Genomic DNA, 15,765 nt, shown 5'->3' on the forward strand with positions numbered 1-15,765 from the left:
TTAGGTCCATAACTTTCTGCATCAAAAAGCAAAAGATTAGATAACAAATACAGACACTGTAAAAAATATGTTAATTCAGTCTGTCTTTATAAATTATACCTCTGATAACACAAGAAAACAAGTGTATTTAGGATATGTAAGCAGAAAAAAAAAAAGTTTTTTTCCCAGAAAATAACCTAAATAAAAACATCATGACAATGTGACCAAACCAATAAGCAGCATCACTGCAGCCATTTCACTACACAGATTAAAGGACCCCAAAAAGGGGCAACACTGCTTTTCACCTGTGACACAGCCACAGAAGCTCAGCGCCCACCAGTACGCACATAAAAGTGACGAGAGAGTTGTTGTAATGAAGAGCAGAGGTATACAGCCTTTATCAGATGAGAGGGGATTTGTCAGAGATTAATAGAATTCCATTGTAATATCCATATCTCACAAAGGCATACTCTGACAGGGTCCAATTACTTTCAACAAGCTGGGCCTGCTACATGGACCCTCTGAACCGGAATGGCCCTCCAATCTGTATGCTTTCGTTCAGACAGATAACACCAACGTGTTTCTCTCTGTGATCACTGCCTAACTTAAATGAGTTAATCTCGTTTTCCAGATGAATTGTTATTTTGTCTCCCGCAGGCTGTGATTACTGGATAAAAGTATTGTGTTAACAGGAGGGCCAGGGTCTTTTCAGCAGCGGATTCCACATTCAGATACCCAGCCAGAGAGGGCTTTTGCTTGCTTGCTTGCTTGTTTTCTTTTCTCTCTTTTCCTAATGTGAAGTAAGAGAGTGGCACTAACAGAAGAAAACTGTGAAATGACACAGAGATGAACCTTCCCAAATAATTACGTAAGTTTGTAAGAGGTCAAAGGGACAGTTTATCTTCATATTTCAAAAGAGCATCCTGGTAGACCAATCACATGTACAGCCTACCTCTACATATTTTAAGATGTTATTTGCCTTTCAGTTCATGCCTGCCCTTTCTTTCCCTAATGGCCTTTGTTTCTTAAGCCATTATAATGCGTTTGAGAAGTTCACAAGGGAGGCTATCAGAATAGAAATATTTGGAACCACTGAAATATATCTGGGCAGTATCAGAAAACAGGAAGAAGAAAACAAGCCCATGATTTCACAAACAGTTCTATAGTTCTATTAAACTGATGAAGCAAGAGCCATATGGTGACAGTTATAGTCTACAGCACATTTTTCTGAGATAATGTATTTTGTCAATGATGGCAATGAGAGTCTTCATTTTCTCTTCTCCATAAACTGCTGAAAAGCCCCACTATGATGTTAAATCTTAAAAACTACATCTTTGGTGGGGTTTACATTGGAGATACACAGACATGAATAGCCAGTTGTGCCTTGGCCAGCAGGAACCCTTCTGGATCAAGAATGGCTCATCTAGACCCCATCTAGGCAAACTCATACCCATGAATAGCAGCAGAACTGCACCGGCTTTTGTTAGGTCTGCATTTCATGCATTTTCATCCCTATAGAAAAAAAATCCAAACCATTAAATTTTTATGTCATTTTAGTATCTACTGCCAAAAGGTAAATCAAATTTGATCTCCAAATGTAATGGATTTCTCCAGTGACTATCCCACTATGTAGATCCAGGTTACTCTTGAGGTGGGTTATGTCAACTTGGAAACAAGATGCAACATTCAATCATTGGCAATGTATCAAACACTGCCCATGAAATGCAGTTGATAAGCTATGAAAGCTTCTTGAAGAGAAAGCTGTGACTCTCAACTGCAAAAAGCCAATGGCTTCAACAAAATCTGAATGCATACTGGTGCATGATGTGCATTTGAAGCACATGGTGTCTGTGTATACACAGGTCTATGTCAGAGCAGATACTGCAAGTCCTGGGTCCCCAGTTTTGCAGAGCTGTGGACCTACTGAAGCATATCACAGCTTCCTTTATGCTTCCATGCCCACATTTCCTTCTGCAGCAAAGGAGGGTCTGAGTGAAAAGCAAATCTGAGGTGTATCAGTCTCTACACAAATACTTGGGCTCCATCTTTCTTATGCAAAGAATAACTGATATCAGCAGACAGGAAAATCACTCAGAGGCAAATTAATGAAAAGATAACACATTTTTGAATTTTTGTATTACAGAGTTTAAACATTTTTGTAGATTATACTGAACTGAAACCTCTATGCAGCTGGAACTACAGTAATCGTATCACTAACTTCCATTTTGATCAAGTTGGCAGTGTTCTCACTTCCGGCCAAAGGCAGTAAACTCAGCCTGTCTACTGGGAACTAAGTTCATCATCTGTCATTTAAAGATCCCTGGTATTTTTCAAAATGGGCAGATAATAACCTAATGGTCCACATTCTCTCATGAAAAACAAGCTTTAGGATTATGCATTACATACAACAGAATGCAAAATGTCTATATAGCATAAGCAAACAGTCAATCATGTACTTAAGGTGTAAAACTGATGTTATAGTAAAAACATGCCTCTTTTCAAAAAGGTGAAAAAATGAGTTTTACACAGCAGGAGTCTCCCTCAGGTGTATAAAGAATTGCACTGTTTGCTGGGCTACAAAAAGACCTATTCCAGTCTTCTTCTCCATGTAGCATTGCATTTTATTCTGCTTAGCAAAAGACAAGTGATGCAGCTATGAGAGTGTGAAGTGTTCCTATGCATCATCATGAATAAGATAAGCAGAATTATTTCCTAAATTACAAACATCTACACCTACAACAAATCACTGAGAGGAGCAGGGGACACTGAATACAGTATGGGCACAAAGCCGTGTGCTCTTAGCAGCTCTTATCAATGCTGCTGCTGCTGTCGGCGCAGGAAGCTGGCGTGACTTTGCCTTGTCTTTGTCTGAAGAAAGCAGGAACAGTATTTTTCTGCCCTTTTTTATAAGTGTTTTGATTGCATTGCTTCTCTTGACTTAGTCTAGGAAAGGGTAGGCCTCAGTAGAGATCTCAGTGGCCATAGGCTCCCTGAGGTATATCCTCAGTAGGAGGATTTTTTTTCCCCCTTTTTCTTGCCTAATTAACAGATCAGATGTGGGAATAATTATGAATAAACATCAGGCAGTGTCATTTAGAGACTGGTCACTTAGACTAACCCGTGATGAGTCTATACACATCCACACAATGGATTAAGCTCCCAGCACAGCTGTAACCAGGACTGCTCAGATCCCGGCTCCATTTTTTGTGCAGGACACATCCCTGACATTCTGCTTGTTATACAGGAATTCAGAGTTAACAGTGAATAGTCCTATTTCAGTTCTCAATGAAAGAGAATACTGGTGCTTCTCACAATAACAGTCTTTTCCCAGACAAAGCCAACACTGGTATAGCACAAATGATGCTAGTAAGAAGTGATGTGAATTGGTAACAAAGAAGCTTGATCAGCGTGATGGAGACAGACAGTCACAGGCACAAATTAAATCTCAGACACAAATTAATTCCTCATTCATTCTTCTGAACACCGGTGCTACAACACACTTTGTAAAAGTTGCATCGAAGGTAGCAGCTGGAAATTATATTGTTTCAAGAGCTGCAAATATTCTCTGTAGAGAAATTTTAAGCCCATAAACTTTTCCTTTTTCTTTTTTTAATTTTTTTTTTTAATAGTTCATCAAGATGCATGCAAAGCAGATCTAGGAATTGCTACATGGCTTTATTTTTTTAAATTGCCCATCTTTTTATTCAGTGGTCTTATAAACATAAAATTGATTAAATGGACAGCTTTCTTTCTAAGCTAAGCTAAGCTACATCTCTCCTTTTTTGAAAGCTTCCTAAACATGCAAGCACTCCATAAAAAAGTAACTGGTGCATGCAGAAGCAATGCAGTTCACAAATGAAGCAGTATAATGTCAATGGTTTGAAATTGTTCAGTCTCAGTTGTTTTCCAAGTCAATGCACTGGCAGTCTTGCCTGAATGCAACTAGTCAATAGAGGGAAAATAAATAGAGCATTTCCAGAATTCACCCAGCAGCACTGAGAAGTGTCTGCTTACTATTACACAGTTTTAACATGTCATAATCGTTTTTCACAGTATAGAAACCCTTCTTATGCCTGGGACAAAGAATGAATGACTATTTTAGCACCCTATACATATCTCCTAATAGAAACTCCATGCAAACTGTATTGATTATATTATTGTAAGTGGTGTTATTCAAGTAGAATCCGCATCCTTTAGCCTATTTTTAAAAGCTACATTATGAAAAAAATATCTAATTTGGATATCTAAAAGCACAGACTTCTGTACATGAACTTCTGAACAGACTCATTTTAACATTCCTGTAAGTATCTACATTGAAAGAGCTTGCTGTAATTTCAGGTAGATTTGAACACCACAATTTATGCACAGTATTATTCCCATAAAGAGTCCTAGTGACTATTAAGTTGGACAGGGTTTGCTCACATAGGTAAAAGCTTTAGTGCCCCAGCTGCATGACTCCAAACACCCATGCATTAAGCAGCAGAGATACAACTGTCCCCTATCTTTCTATCTTTTATTTCTCCCATGCCTGTATGACAAGTGCTATGTCAAATAGCACCAATAGGCCAAATACTACAAAATGAAAGAAACGAAGCAGACAGAGCAGCCACATTGCTACACTTTTATTTGGAAAAAAAAAAAAAAAGGTTATGACTTCCTTTCCAAGCATCTAGATGCTAAATTGCATCTGAGGTGCTATGCTTACTTAGATAAGTAATGCTGCATAATTACAGAAAGGATCAGATATAGTCTGAAAAATAAGGAGAAGTATGTCTTTTCCAATCCCCTGCCTTGTTATCTGTCACCTGGATGAAAATCATGTGAAAAAAAATATAAAGAGGGGAAAAAAAATTCCCCTTCAGACCCAAGAACACACTAACGCCCATGGATATAAATGTTACAATAAAAGAGCAGGATGACTACTAGCAAAGCTTTTATAGCTTAACAGTATTTTGACAACAAATGTTCATATTTCATTTGAAATTTATGAAACCTTTGTGCCTGTAATCCCATGAGCAGCTACATGGTAAATGAAAGTAGCAGGCAGTCTAGATTAATAATATTTTGCTTCATACTGGAAGAGCATTCTAAGGAAAAGAAATCTTGCTTTATCTGCTCTCCCACTTTCATTTTTTTTTTTTACAGTCTCTGTATTAGAACAGATTCAGAGCTCTAAAACCTGCTTGCAAATATTCACAGATGCCTTATTAATTTATGAGAAACTGAAGGACCCATCACAAGGTATAAGTAAGCAATTTAGGAATAACAAGTAGAGGGGTATGATACATGGCAAAATACCACCGCTCCTAGTGTTAGAGAGCTACCAGTGGTTTAAATCAAGTTCAAGGGAAATACCTGGAGTAAGCTTCTGTACTTCATATTCTAATAAAAAATTGGTATGGAAAAAAAACCAAAAACTGTTGCCCTATGAATCATAGCCTTTGCTTTCACATTTTCACAGTTTAGACATACATGTATGCTAAAAGCTCAAGTGAGGCTTCTTGCACTTAAATGTCTAAGTGTCTAAGTGTCTTTTTCAACAGCTCTATTTATCCTCAAGCATACCCAACACAAAGTGTTAGGGATTTTATGTTTTTTAAAAGTACTCTCTTAGTGCAAGCTATCATGGCAAATATGATGTGGGCCAATTATGCTCCTAGAAAGTAGATATTTATTTTTATTAAAATTTTCCTATCTTTTTTTGAACTTTCATATGGACTTATCTCACATGCACAAGGTATATTAGGCTAGCAAGACCAGACTGTGATGCCTTGCTTTGTTCCAAAGCACAAGACACAGGAAAGGTAAGAAAGGAAATGAGAGATAACTTATTTCAAGAAGCAATTGGAGATACACTTTTAAACAATAGTTATTAAAACCAGTTCTTCTTATGAAAAATACAGCTTTGTTCAGCTATTCTTAATTTCAAGTCGTTATGTGGATTTTCATTTCCTGAGTTTTATGTCAAAACTTAACACTTCAGCCTTTGAAAACCAGTATCTCTGAAAAACAAATACTGAATTTGCCATTAAATAAGATTACACAAAAATTCTTAGGTACTTCAGCTGTAAGATATTGCTGTAAAGAAAGTACTTGCTACAAGCATTTAGGTCAAAACCATTGTTCACAGGTGAGAGGCTGGGAAAACGTTGAAGCAGACAGCTGTGGAAAGGTGAAGGACAGAATGGAGAAAGAGTAATATAAAAACAAAGTTAAACATGGAGTCAAGGCAAACTGTTTTACTCAATAAAAAGTGTAGGACAGGGCATTAGATGGCTGTAGGAAAATCACACAGAAGATACACAAAGGTAAAGGGAGGTACCTGAGAACAATGTTATTAAAGGTACTTTGTCACTAAGGCACTCTATTTCCACTCTACTAAAAAAGGAAATTAAAAATACTGAGACATGTGATTAGGGTACCACATCTCCAAAAATAATAATAAAAAAAAAATACCTTGTTAGCTGTGATGCACAAAGAAATAATTTCTTTGAGTGAAAAAGAAAGCCATCCTCAGCCTGAAAGTCCAAGACTTAGCATGTGGAAGAAACCTTTGGTCAACATTTTGACAGTGATCAAAGGAACATCAAAGTAACATTTATGGAATATATTGTTCAAAGAGAAGCTCCTTTTCAATTCACAGTTGAGTTATAGTTTGATATATGCAAGAGTGCTTTAAAACTTTTCTCTTTCTTTTATTTATTTAAGATTCATCCTAAGTGGTTGTCATTTTTTGAGTCAACTTCCATTACTATTTTTGGCATACAACTCCATGGACTCCTCAGCTGCTAGAGTAAAAAAAACACTTCCTTTATCTTCTTATTTTTTAAGAAAAGGTGAGTGTAACAGGGAAAAAAAAAAAAAAAGGGCAGTCACCCTGGTGTTTGCTTTTCAAAGAGCATGCCATTTTAGGGAAGATGACTTAGTGATTTATGCGAGAAAAGAAAAAAAAGCTTAAGTCCTGTGTTTTTGCTAATATACTACAATTGACATTTACCACCAAAACAGAATATGAGAGTTATATTGCTTGAATTCTTTCCTCATAAACACACTTTGGACTGTCAAATACATTAGAAACCAAAGGAAGTCTTCCATCAGCATCTGTGCTGAGTGGATTCAATAACAGTCTAACCAATTTACTATAAAACTTTTATAGAAGCGTTATATACTTGCATCAGGTTCACAGTTTTATTAATTTACACAGATTTTATGGTTTCTTGAAGTTCTTATGTCTGAAAGAATGAACTGGTACTCAAAGAAAGCTGAGTCTAGTGAGAAAATGATCTGCTTAAATACCATTCAGTCTCATAAAAGAGTAACTATACAGTAGTTACACCACCATCTACATTTCCATATTTATAAAAACTGATATAGGTATAATCGGCTAATAACTTCTGCTCCTTCTAATGCACAATAAAATAAGTTTTACTGATCAGCTTTGTGTTTTAACTGCTGACTTGGAGGGGGAGGTGGGGTCTTGAAGGAGAGCAAGACAAAGGGAGGATTAGGAGATTTCTTTTTGTTTTCTAAAGAGAAAGGTCCAGGCAGTAATTGTTCCTCTGAGTTCACATTCAGGATGCTCCAGAGCAATAAATTAGGGACAGGAGTTTTCCAAAATAAGACTAAACCATTTACATATTTTAACATCAATATATTTTATAACATGAGACTCATTCATTGGCTTTGTTTCTGTGTCCTGCACTTGTAGCCAGACAAGTCTAAGAACCAACTGTAAACTTCAACACTAATATTTGGCCTGAAATCAGATATTGCCTGTTGAAGTATACACCATTCTGTACCATATTATATTGCTCATGAGATCAGAAACTACACAATTACTGAGCAGCTAAGAGCCTACCCAGAGTCTAAAAGCCAACTCCATTATCAGTACTTACTTAATAATTCCATGACGGAACATATCCTGTAATTATTACCCCACAAATAGGCACAGCTTATATAACAGCAAAATTGCATAAGAGAAGAATAAGACATGAGAATACTGTGGTATAAAAACTCGCTTAGTAGAGTAGATTATTATCTATGGGTAAAGTAAATGTGTTTGCTCAGTAAGAGTTAACTGCCTCATCTTCCTAGGCCTAAGGAGTATTGAGCACAACACTCCAGAGTCTGAGCAACTTGACAAAATGAGCACGTAGTCACATCCTGCACCATGTGGACCAAACACATTACTAATAGTGTGTGTGTTTATATTTACTATATACACACACATATACATGCACATATACGTGTACATATACAATGAATAGAAAAACATATTGATTGATTGATAGCTTGGCTTCACAAGCAAAGATTTGAGAAGGGCTTTAACTGCACTTACTACAAGCACGATGACCAAGGGCAAGTGGGATATCCAAAACTGATTGGAAAAAAGGCTGCTTAGGCAATCAGGAAGTGTCCGACCATGACTGTCAACGCGAGAAAAACATATATAGTATATAGAAGTGTATATATACATGCTATATACACTACTTCTATGTATACAGAGGATATATGTATGTATATATATGATGTATAGAATTTATGCGTATGTACATAGAATCACAGAGTGGTTTGGGTTGGAAAGGACCTTAAGATCATTCAGTTCCAACCCTCTTGCCACAGGCAGGGACACCTCACACTAGATCGTTGCCCAAGGCTCTGTCCAACTGGTCCTTGAACACTGCCAAGGATGAAGCTGATTCTGTGTGTGTGTAGATACATATATACAGAAGTGTACACACACACGTGTTCACACGCACATGCACATGCACAGAAACTTCTGGGTAAAGGAATGTCAGTGAGAATTTTTCAGCAGAATCGACCTGAACTGGAAGCAAGTCCCTGCTCCATCAAATCCTCTTTGTGACTCTCACCAACAGCCTGCAGTACACTCTGGCATCAAGAGGAGTGTGTTACTGTAATCAAGCACAGGGCAAAACATACCTTGAAGACAGACAGATTCTCCTATATAGGTTCAGTTTCATGTTTGCTTAAAGTCTTTTGAGCTAAGTGAAAGGATTGAAGCCAGAAGGTTTAATGGTTTGTATATCTTCAATTAAGCTAAAAACCTGTAAATAAACAGGCAATGCTAGGGGATTGAGTGTGCTTAACCTGGGTCTTCTCTGAGCCTTTTTGCCCATCTGGTTGAACTTTGGTATTACTCCAAGAAACAACCAAAAAACTGTTAGTGGGTGAATAGTGGCTCTTAGGGCAGAAGAGCAACTCCAAGCAAGAAGCTGTCATGAATTTGAAGTGTCTTTGTTCCAGATGTTAATTTTTATTATTTCCACTACATCATGTTTTTACTAATACTTAGAGATACACAACTTCAAAACCAAAGCTACACTAAATTACAAAGCCAAGTCCAAGTAATTTTGTTAGGTTAATTTTCCCCATATTTTCCCCACACTCAAATTAGGTGAATGAAATGCAGATAATTTAATATCAGAGCAGTATCTTCAAAGGTGTATATCCTAAATAAGATAATATGAGTGCACACTGTATCTGCAAGCAGTCAGAGATCTGTAATGTATGCTTTAAGGAGAGAAGGGCATGAGAAGATCTGATAAAACTCAGGATACTTAATCCCAAATACAAAGAACAAAAGGAGAGTCTTCCTCGAGGTATGACACAGACAAGAGTGAACAAGTGAAGGAAGTCAATAGGAAGCTTTACAGTAAAATCAAATAGATCCTTATTTCTGTAATGCGTATGACTTCACTTACACAAATCCCTGTATATTTCAAGACCACAGTTTTTAAACGGTTCAGTTGGATATTCCCTCTACCCTTCCCCCCCAGTGCTCTGAGCCATAGCTGACTTGGGATTCTATTACAGCCTTTTTTTTTTTTAGCAAAAATTCTGCTCACATCTAAGAATTCTATTTATAAAATACAAGGAAGAGAGACTTGATTATCATGTCATATAGCATACCATATCATAAATCAAGAAATAGTACTCTCATACAGTTCTAAATCACTTTCCTCTTTCACCCACAAAGACAACATAAAACAGGAGGCTTGATCCACAGCTAACAGTTACCCATCCAGAAGGTATTTTTTGGATTCTCTCCCATCATCCAACATCCTAAAAGTCAAATAGAAAGTTCCTAATGAAATGTAGAAACAACAAAGATGAAACTAACATAACAGATACTTCCCATTAGGTAGGTATCTGTTTCTCTGGTACAAGTTACCAGAGAAATGTTGTGACTCTATACATTAAGTAAAATTATAGTAGGAGGGATTCTGTTTAAACCTTTTGCATGATAATAATTATAATAATTTATATAGCAAAAAAAAAAAAAGCAAAAAAATGAGAATCTTAGTTTTGGTTACGTTTCGATGGAAGTCTCATTTCTTGTCCATGTTTTGCAGTTAGAAATTTCAATTGCTGCCTTCAAGAATTTAAACAAGAAATTGGAGGCCAACAAGGAAAATAAAACCAGTCAGTTTAAATGATGTATCGACCAGGGAACCATAAGTTAAATTAAGATATACACACTTACATTACAAGTAACTTATGGTAGTCACAAGTTTTCTTTTCTCATATAGAATCAATACGTGGTTGTGCTTCTTCAAGAGAAGCCAAAGTGAAACATACCCTTTTGGAAAAGAGATCTGCTTACACACAGTATAAGCAACTGAAGAACAAAGTAGATATTAACAGAATATATTTAAGTTATTTTCACCTTCAGTTAAATTGTGCCCTATATTATACTCCTGAAATAGAAAAATCTTAAAATAATGACAAATCCCCAGGCATCTTCTAATAAGGGTACTATAGAGATTTAGAGGCCTCTAGTGATTTCTAGAGTGCTAGTTTATGTACCAGCATCAGACTGATGTTTCTTCATTGAAAACCTGCAGCCGATCATTCTCACAATATTTTGGGTTTGTTACATGTGGTGGGGACAGTATTATTTTCTATTGAATTAGCACTCTGAAAGATCAGTCAAGATCAGGTTTCATTGTTCCAACAGCAAAAGCATACCTGCTCGCACAGCCTCCTACTGTCCATGTTCACTATTTCAGAAACCCAAACCCCACTACAATATCCATGTCCATAGAGAGCAACATGGATTAGCACAAGCTATGTGTGGGCACCCAGAGTCCTACTTGCCTGCACCCGGGTGGCAAACAAAAGGTTTTGAGAGCAGATTTAGAGGCTGCTTTTTTGCTTATTTTTAGTTCGAGAATATTGTGCATTGGGTAGAAAAAAAAGAAAACTATTCTTGGTGAAGAATTCCAGGGTTTTCCTGATCCTCTTGACACACCATTTCAAGCTGTTTCAAGCATTATCATATAGCAAAGATATGTGAAAAAAATTAGCCATTGTCTTCATCATACCACCAGGCATAATATATGTCCTATGTGTAATCTAAACACAGAGTAACAACTCACCAAAGCTAATATGTAAAGGGATCTTTGCATGAACCCTGACCAAAACACACCATTTAAAAACCATCAGTCGGATAGGAAGGGCTTCTCAAGCGATACCACTTTTTTGCAGCCAAAATTCCTTCCCTCCTACACCCTTCCCTACAGAGCTCTCAGCAGCAAAGCAATTTACTCTGGTTACTAGATCTTCAATGCTAACAGCAGTTTTTCTTCTCAAAGTCATTCAGAGGGATGGGTAAACCAGACTCGGTTAAAAACAACCAAAAAATTAGAATTACAGTGCCGAATTTTCATAGATAAAACTCCACTTTTATCAGGAATGGTTAGGCTCCCATTCCTCTGAGCCCTGCATTTTGCAGTGAAGCTGCATGCCTGGAACTGCGGCAGCAAAGTACATGGCTGGCATGAAGACACCATCTATCCTCAGTGCACAGTTCTTGACACAACATAACAGCTCATTGAAAAGCAACAAAAAGGTCCAAACTACAAAGGCCAGAACATTTAAGACATTGGATTCATTTGGTACCCTTGATCCCAAACTTTCCTGTTATTCATGAAGAAGTTCCTGAGAAGATTCTGGAAACTTTCCCGGTGGCTAGAGAAGAAATTGGCATCCCCTATAAAGCAACCTGATTGTCAAACTAATTTTTAATAAATGATCTAGTGATACTTTCTAAACCCAGGTACTTTTCCTGTCTCACAAAAATAAGAGCAATTTTTAAAGATGATGATTTAAACACATTTTTAAGAGTTTGCACTTTGATGGTTTTCATCTTTCTTTACTCTTTGCAAATTATGAATACCTGATACAGTGCTTTCCCTACCTTTAACTCATGCACAAACAGATGATTTATAGTTCATGGTTCAATACTACAAAAACATCCCAGCGTGGACTCGTCTCGAGTTCAACTCTCTCCCTGTATTTTACATCCTGCCTCAGGCTGAAGATCTGGAAAAAAATTCAAGCACTGAAGTTTCTTACACTTTCGAATAGTTTCCCTTTGGTGGTAGTAAATGCCCCAGAGCATGAGCCATTTATAACTTCTTCAGAAACAAATAAACAAAAGATATGTAACAATATACTCTAGGAAGTTTTCTTAACCTCTCAAGGGGCGGTTAGGCAAACTGCTCTAGTATGAAGTTTCCCTCCATGATGTCTATGACAAGAATAGAAAATATGACCAGTCATCACCTATTTTCCATCTGAAACATCCTTAAAAGCAAGAGAAGGAGATGGTAGGCAAACTGAGATAGGATTTTTCCTGCAGGATTTTTTTTTTTTACAGCAATTGAGTCAATAGGGTAGTTCCCCTTCCTCTCAGCTACAAAAAAGGTATGTATACTCTTGCAAACAGAGAAGGTCAGATTAAAGATGTGTACAGTGTGACAGAGGCAAAATCAGGCAGTCTGGCAGCAGCCATCCTGTTCTGCAAGTTCCCTGCGAACCACAGTGAAGATACTGGCACAAAAAACTGCACTGCATTCTGCTGCAGCATAATTAATTAAGCCTGACAACACCCCTGTGAAATACAATAGGTCTAACCACTAAACCAAATCATCCTTATAAACATCCAAATGTCAGCAAGTGAATTTATGTCAGATTTACCATTCAATCACAGGAAAAAACAAAAAAAAAAGAAAAATCACATATAACTTCAAAAAAAGCACATTACATTAAGTAAAACTCTCTTATACTTTTGAATAGTAATAAAAAAATCAAAGGTATGACAGCCTTTTACAGGGATAATGCCCCAGATCATCAGTAGATAAATCTTTGAAGAGGTAAGAAGTATTATCAGGATTTCCAATTGCAGAATCATACATTGTGCTTGAGAATTGTCTGACATTATACATGAAATATATTAACTAATAATTCATTATGACAAACTAAATCATTAAAATTAACCAAAATCTCATTAATATAACGATATTGATAGTTGGATGGGCTAGGTGGTAAGGAAAAGTGTACTTTATAGGATATTACACTTTTAGTATCTGGTGCCCCTAATAACAACACACTGAGACAAACATAGACTTATGTTCCAAAAGTAACTCCAGCTTAGTTCTTTATGACTGTAGCTTGAAGGATTCTATTTTCTGTGTCATCTTTAAAGTGGAAGTGCAGTCACTAGCCGCTGGCTGCACTGTTTATCATAAAGTCAGCTCACTTAGCGCTGTCCAATTAAAATAAACTACAGCTGCAATGTATCATTATTTTTCTAAGTATCTGAAAATGTTCTTGCAAAGCCCAACCTCCAAAAATAAAACATAAATGAAAAGCAACAGTTCACTTGGCAACCATCTAGGAGTGGATGTTTTGACATTATTTTCATGATATTAAATGCACATTTTCCACTTAAAACCAAGAAGCTCCTGTCACAAATGATTTATATTTTAAAATACTTTACATGACATAGGAAAGACATATAATAGCTTGCTGCTGTAACCTTTTGAAATAAAATATAGGAATACAAACAATATATTTTTCCTTAGATAATTTCTTTGACTCTTGCTGCTTATTGCGACAGACAGACAACATTTCAGTGCTAGCCAATGTCGTACAGTATCATTAAACAAAATGTCCAAACTCCATCTGACTTCCTACAAGATGTTCACTGAATTTTAAGTTACTTTTTTTCTATTGCTGTCTTTTAGTTCAGTCCTGGAAAAATGACAGACTAAAACTTTCCTTATAATCTTTTAAGCAATTATGGTTTCAAAATTATTCATTTAAGTAAATTTGGGAAAACCAGGGTCTTATGACATGTTTGTATGTGTCGTTTCAAGCATGATGAAAGAGCAGGAAATAAAACACAAACTTTTTTTTTTCTTTGTTACTGACTTTGTTCTAGTTCTTCCAGACATCACTTTTAAACTCAGGCTGCCACCAACAGACAGAACACAGACAAGAGAATGCGATGCTCATCTACAATGCACGGATGTAAGGCAGCAGCGAGGCCCCATTCACTAACAGCAGCTAAGGAATGTATATAAAGTAAAAGCAATAAAACATTTACATATTGTGCTAAGCTCCCATGCAGAAGATTTCTGGGTGGACAGCACTACAGAAATTGCACAAACATTTTGAAGTAAGTACCTATAGAAATTCTATAATTAAAAGAAGATTTTGTGTGGCGGGAGATGCACAAATTTCCTTACAGTCCATTTCTAAAAGTTCGACTGTATTTAGATAAAGAACAACACTGCACCTTTAAGAAAATGTTATTTTTCCTGAGGCCCTATCAAGGTAAATTTCATCAGTATTCAAAGAATGAGCAAAGCACTTCAACAATTTATTTCAATAAAAGAAGACTTAGCTGAAAGGAGTATAAATGATGAGAACTTGCTTTAAACTGATTTATTCCCTGCAGCAATAAAAGGAATGTTTCTTCACTCAGCTGTTTAATATGCAAATATGCAGAGCATCCAGCTTCTGACAGCACATCATTAATAAAACCTTGCACTAAGCAGAGCTCCCGATATTTCATCCTGATGAAAATACATGATGATGATTTTAGACTGTATAATTTCAGAGTTGGAACAATGTACTTCCCAGTGCTGGAAACTCGGAAATCCACAGTTCCAGCACAGATTTTTTAATAAGTTAACCTATTTCCATAAGTTTGTAAGAATTGCGAATACAGAAAAGCTTGTTGCCAAAACCTTTCAACTGGACAATCCAAACCTTAGTTTGGGAATCAGTACAATAAAACCCATGTTACTTATAAAAGATAAATATATACAGAAGACAAGAGAGGATTTCTTTTTTAATCAGCTATTTCCTATCTTATTTACCAAGCTTCATGCACTAAGAAAATTCCCTGTACCTGTACTTCTATGAGTCCCTGTATATACATACTGATATATCTTCAGTAAACGTGGAAAATAATCTTACAACTTAAAATGAATTAAAACAAAAATAAGGAAAAAAAAAAGGCTGCAACTTTACTTCTTTCCATTCAAATCTATGAAGATGAACTTGTTTATCTGACCATGCTGTAGCATTCTGCTGTGTTTACAGCCAAATTAAGTACACACTTTTTTCTTCATTGCTGATGTTAAAATTCTTACACTCCTCCCAAAGAAGTTTCCAAAATGGTTAAAAACTATCAGATGTTTGAAATAGGGAACGGAATATTTGCCAATGCTTTGCTCTGAAGTCTTTCCAGACCAAAGTTGGACATTGGAAGCTGTACAGAAATGCTACTTTTTTTAAAGCATTACTTTGTGTAGAATTGATCCTAATGGGCAACAGGAAATGTCCATTTTTTTATTGGAACTGATACTCACACAATGTTGATCACTTCACAACATGGAATTCCAAGGAGCGCTCATTTGCTTGCAATAGTAGGTAACGATTAACAACTTGTTAAAGTCTGGTGTTTGT

At 36.4% G+C, this 15,765-nt stretch overlaps 1 protein-coding gene across 3 annotated transcripts in view; it reads right to left on the minus strand.

The window, feature by feature from the left end:
* WWOX (WW domain containing oxidoreductase) overlaps positions 1–15,765 on the minus strand; it is a 526,234-nt gene that overhangs the window by 250,396 nt on the left and 260,073 nt on the right. Inside the window, exon 9 of one of the 3 annotated variants that reach the window (XM_057401160.1) lies at positions 10,295–10,621. The exons of the other annotated variants lie outside the window; for them this stretch is intronic. Within the exon in view, the coding sequence (XP_057257143.1) occupies positions 10,556–10,621 (66 nt within the window). The 3' untranslated portion in view covers positions 10,295–10,555. Of the gene's footprint in view, positions 1–10,294; positions 10,622–15,765 lie in introns of those variants that run through there. 3 annotated transcript variants of the gene reach the window in all.

The sequence above is a fragment of the Pezoporus wallicus genome, unplaced genomic scaffold (genome assembly GCF_028554395.1).
Source record: "Pezoporus wallicus isolate ANWC-B61680 ecotype Strahan unplaced genomic scaffold, APGP_CSIRO_Pwel_v1 contig_420, whole genome shotgun sequence".
In the NCBI taxonomy this organism is placed as follows: Eukaryota; Metazoa; Chordata; class Aves; order Psittaciformes; family Psittacidae; genus Pezoporus; species Pezoporus wallicus.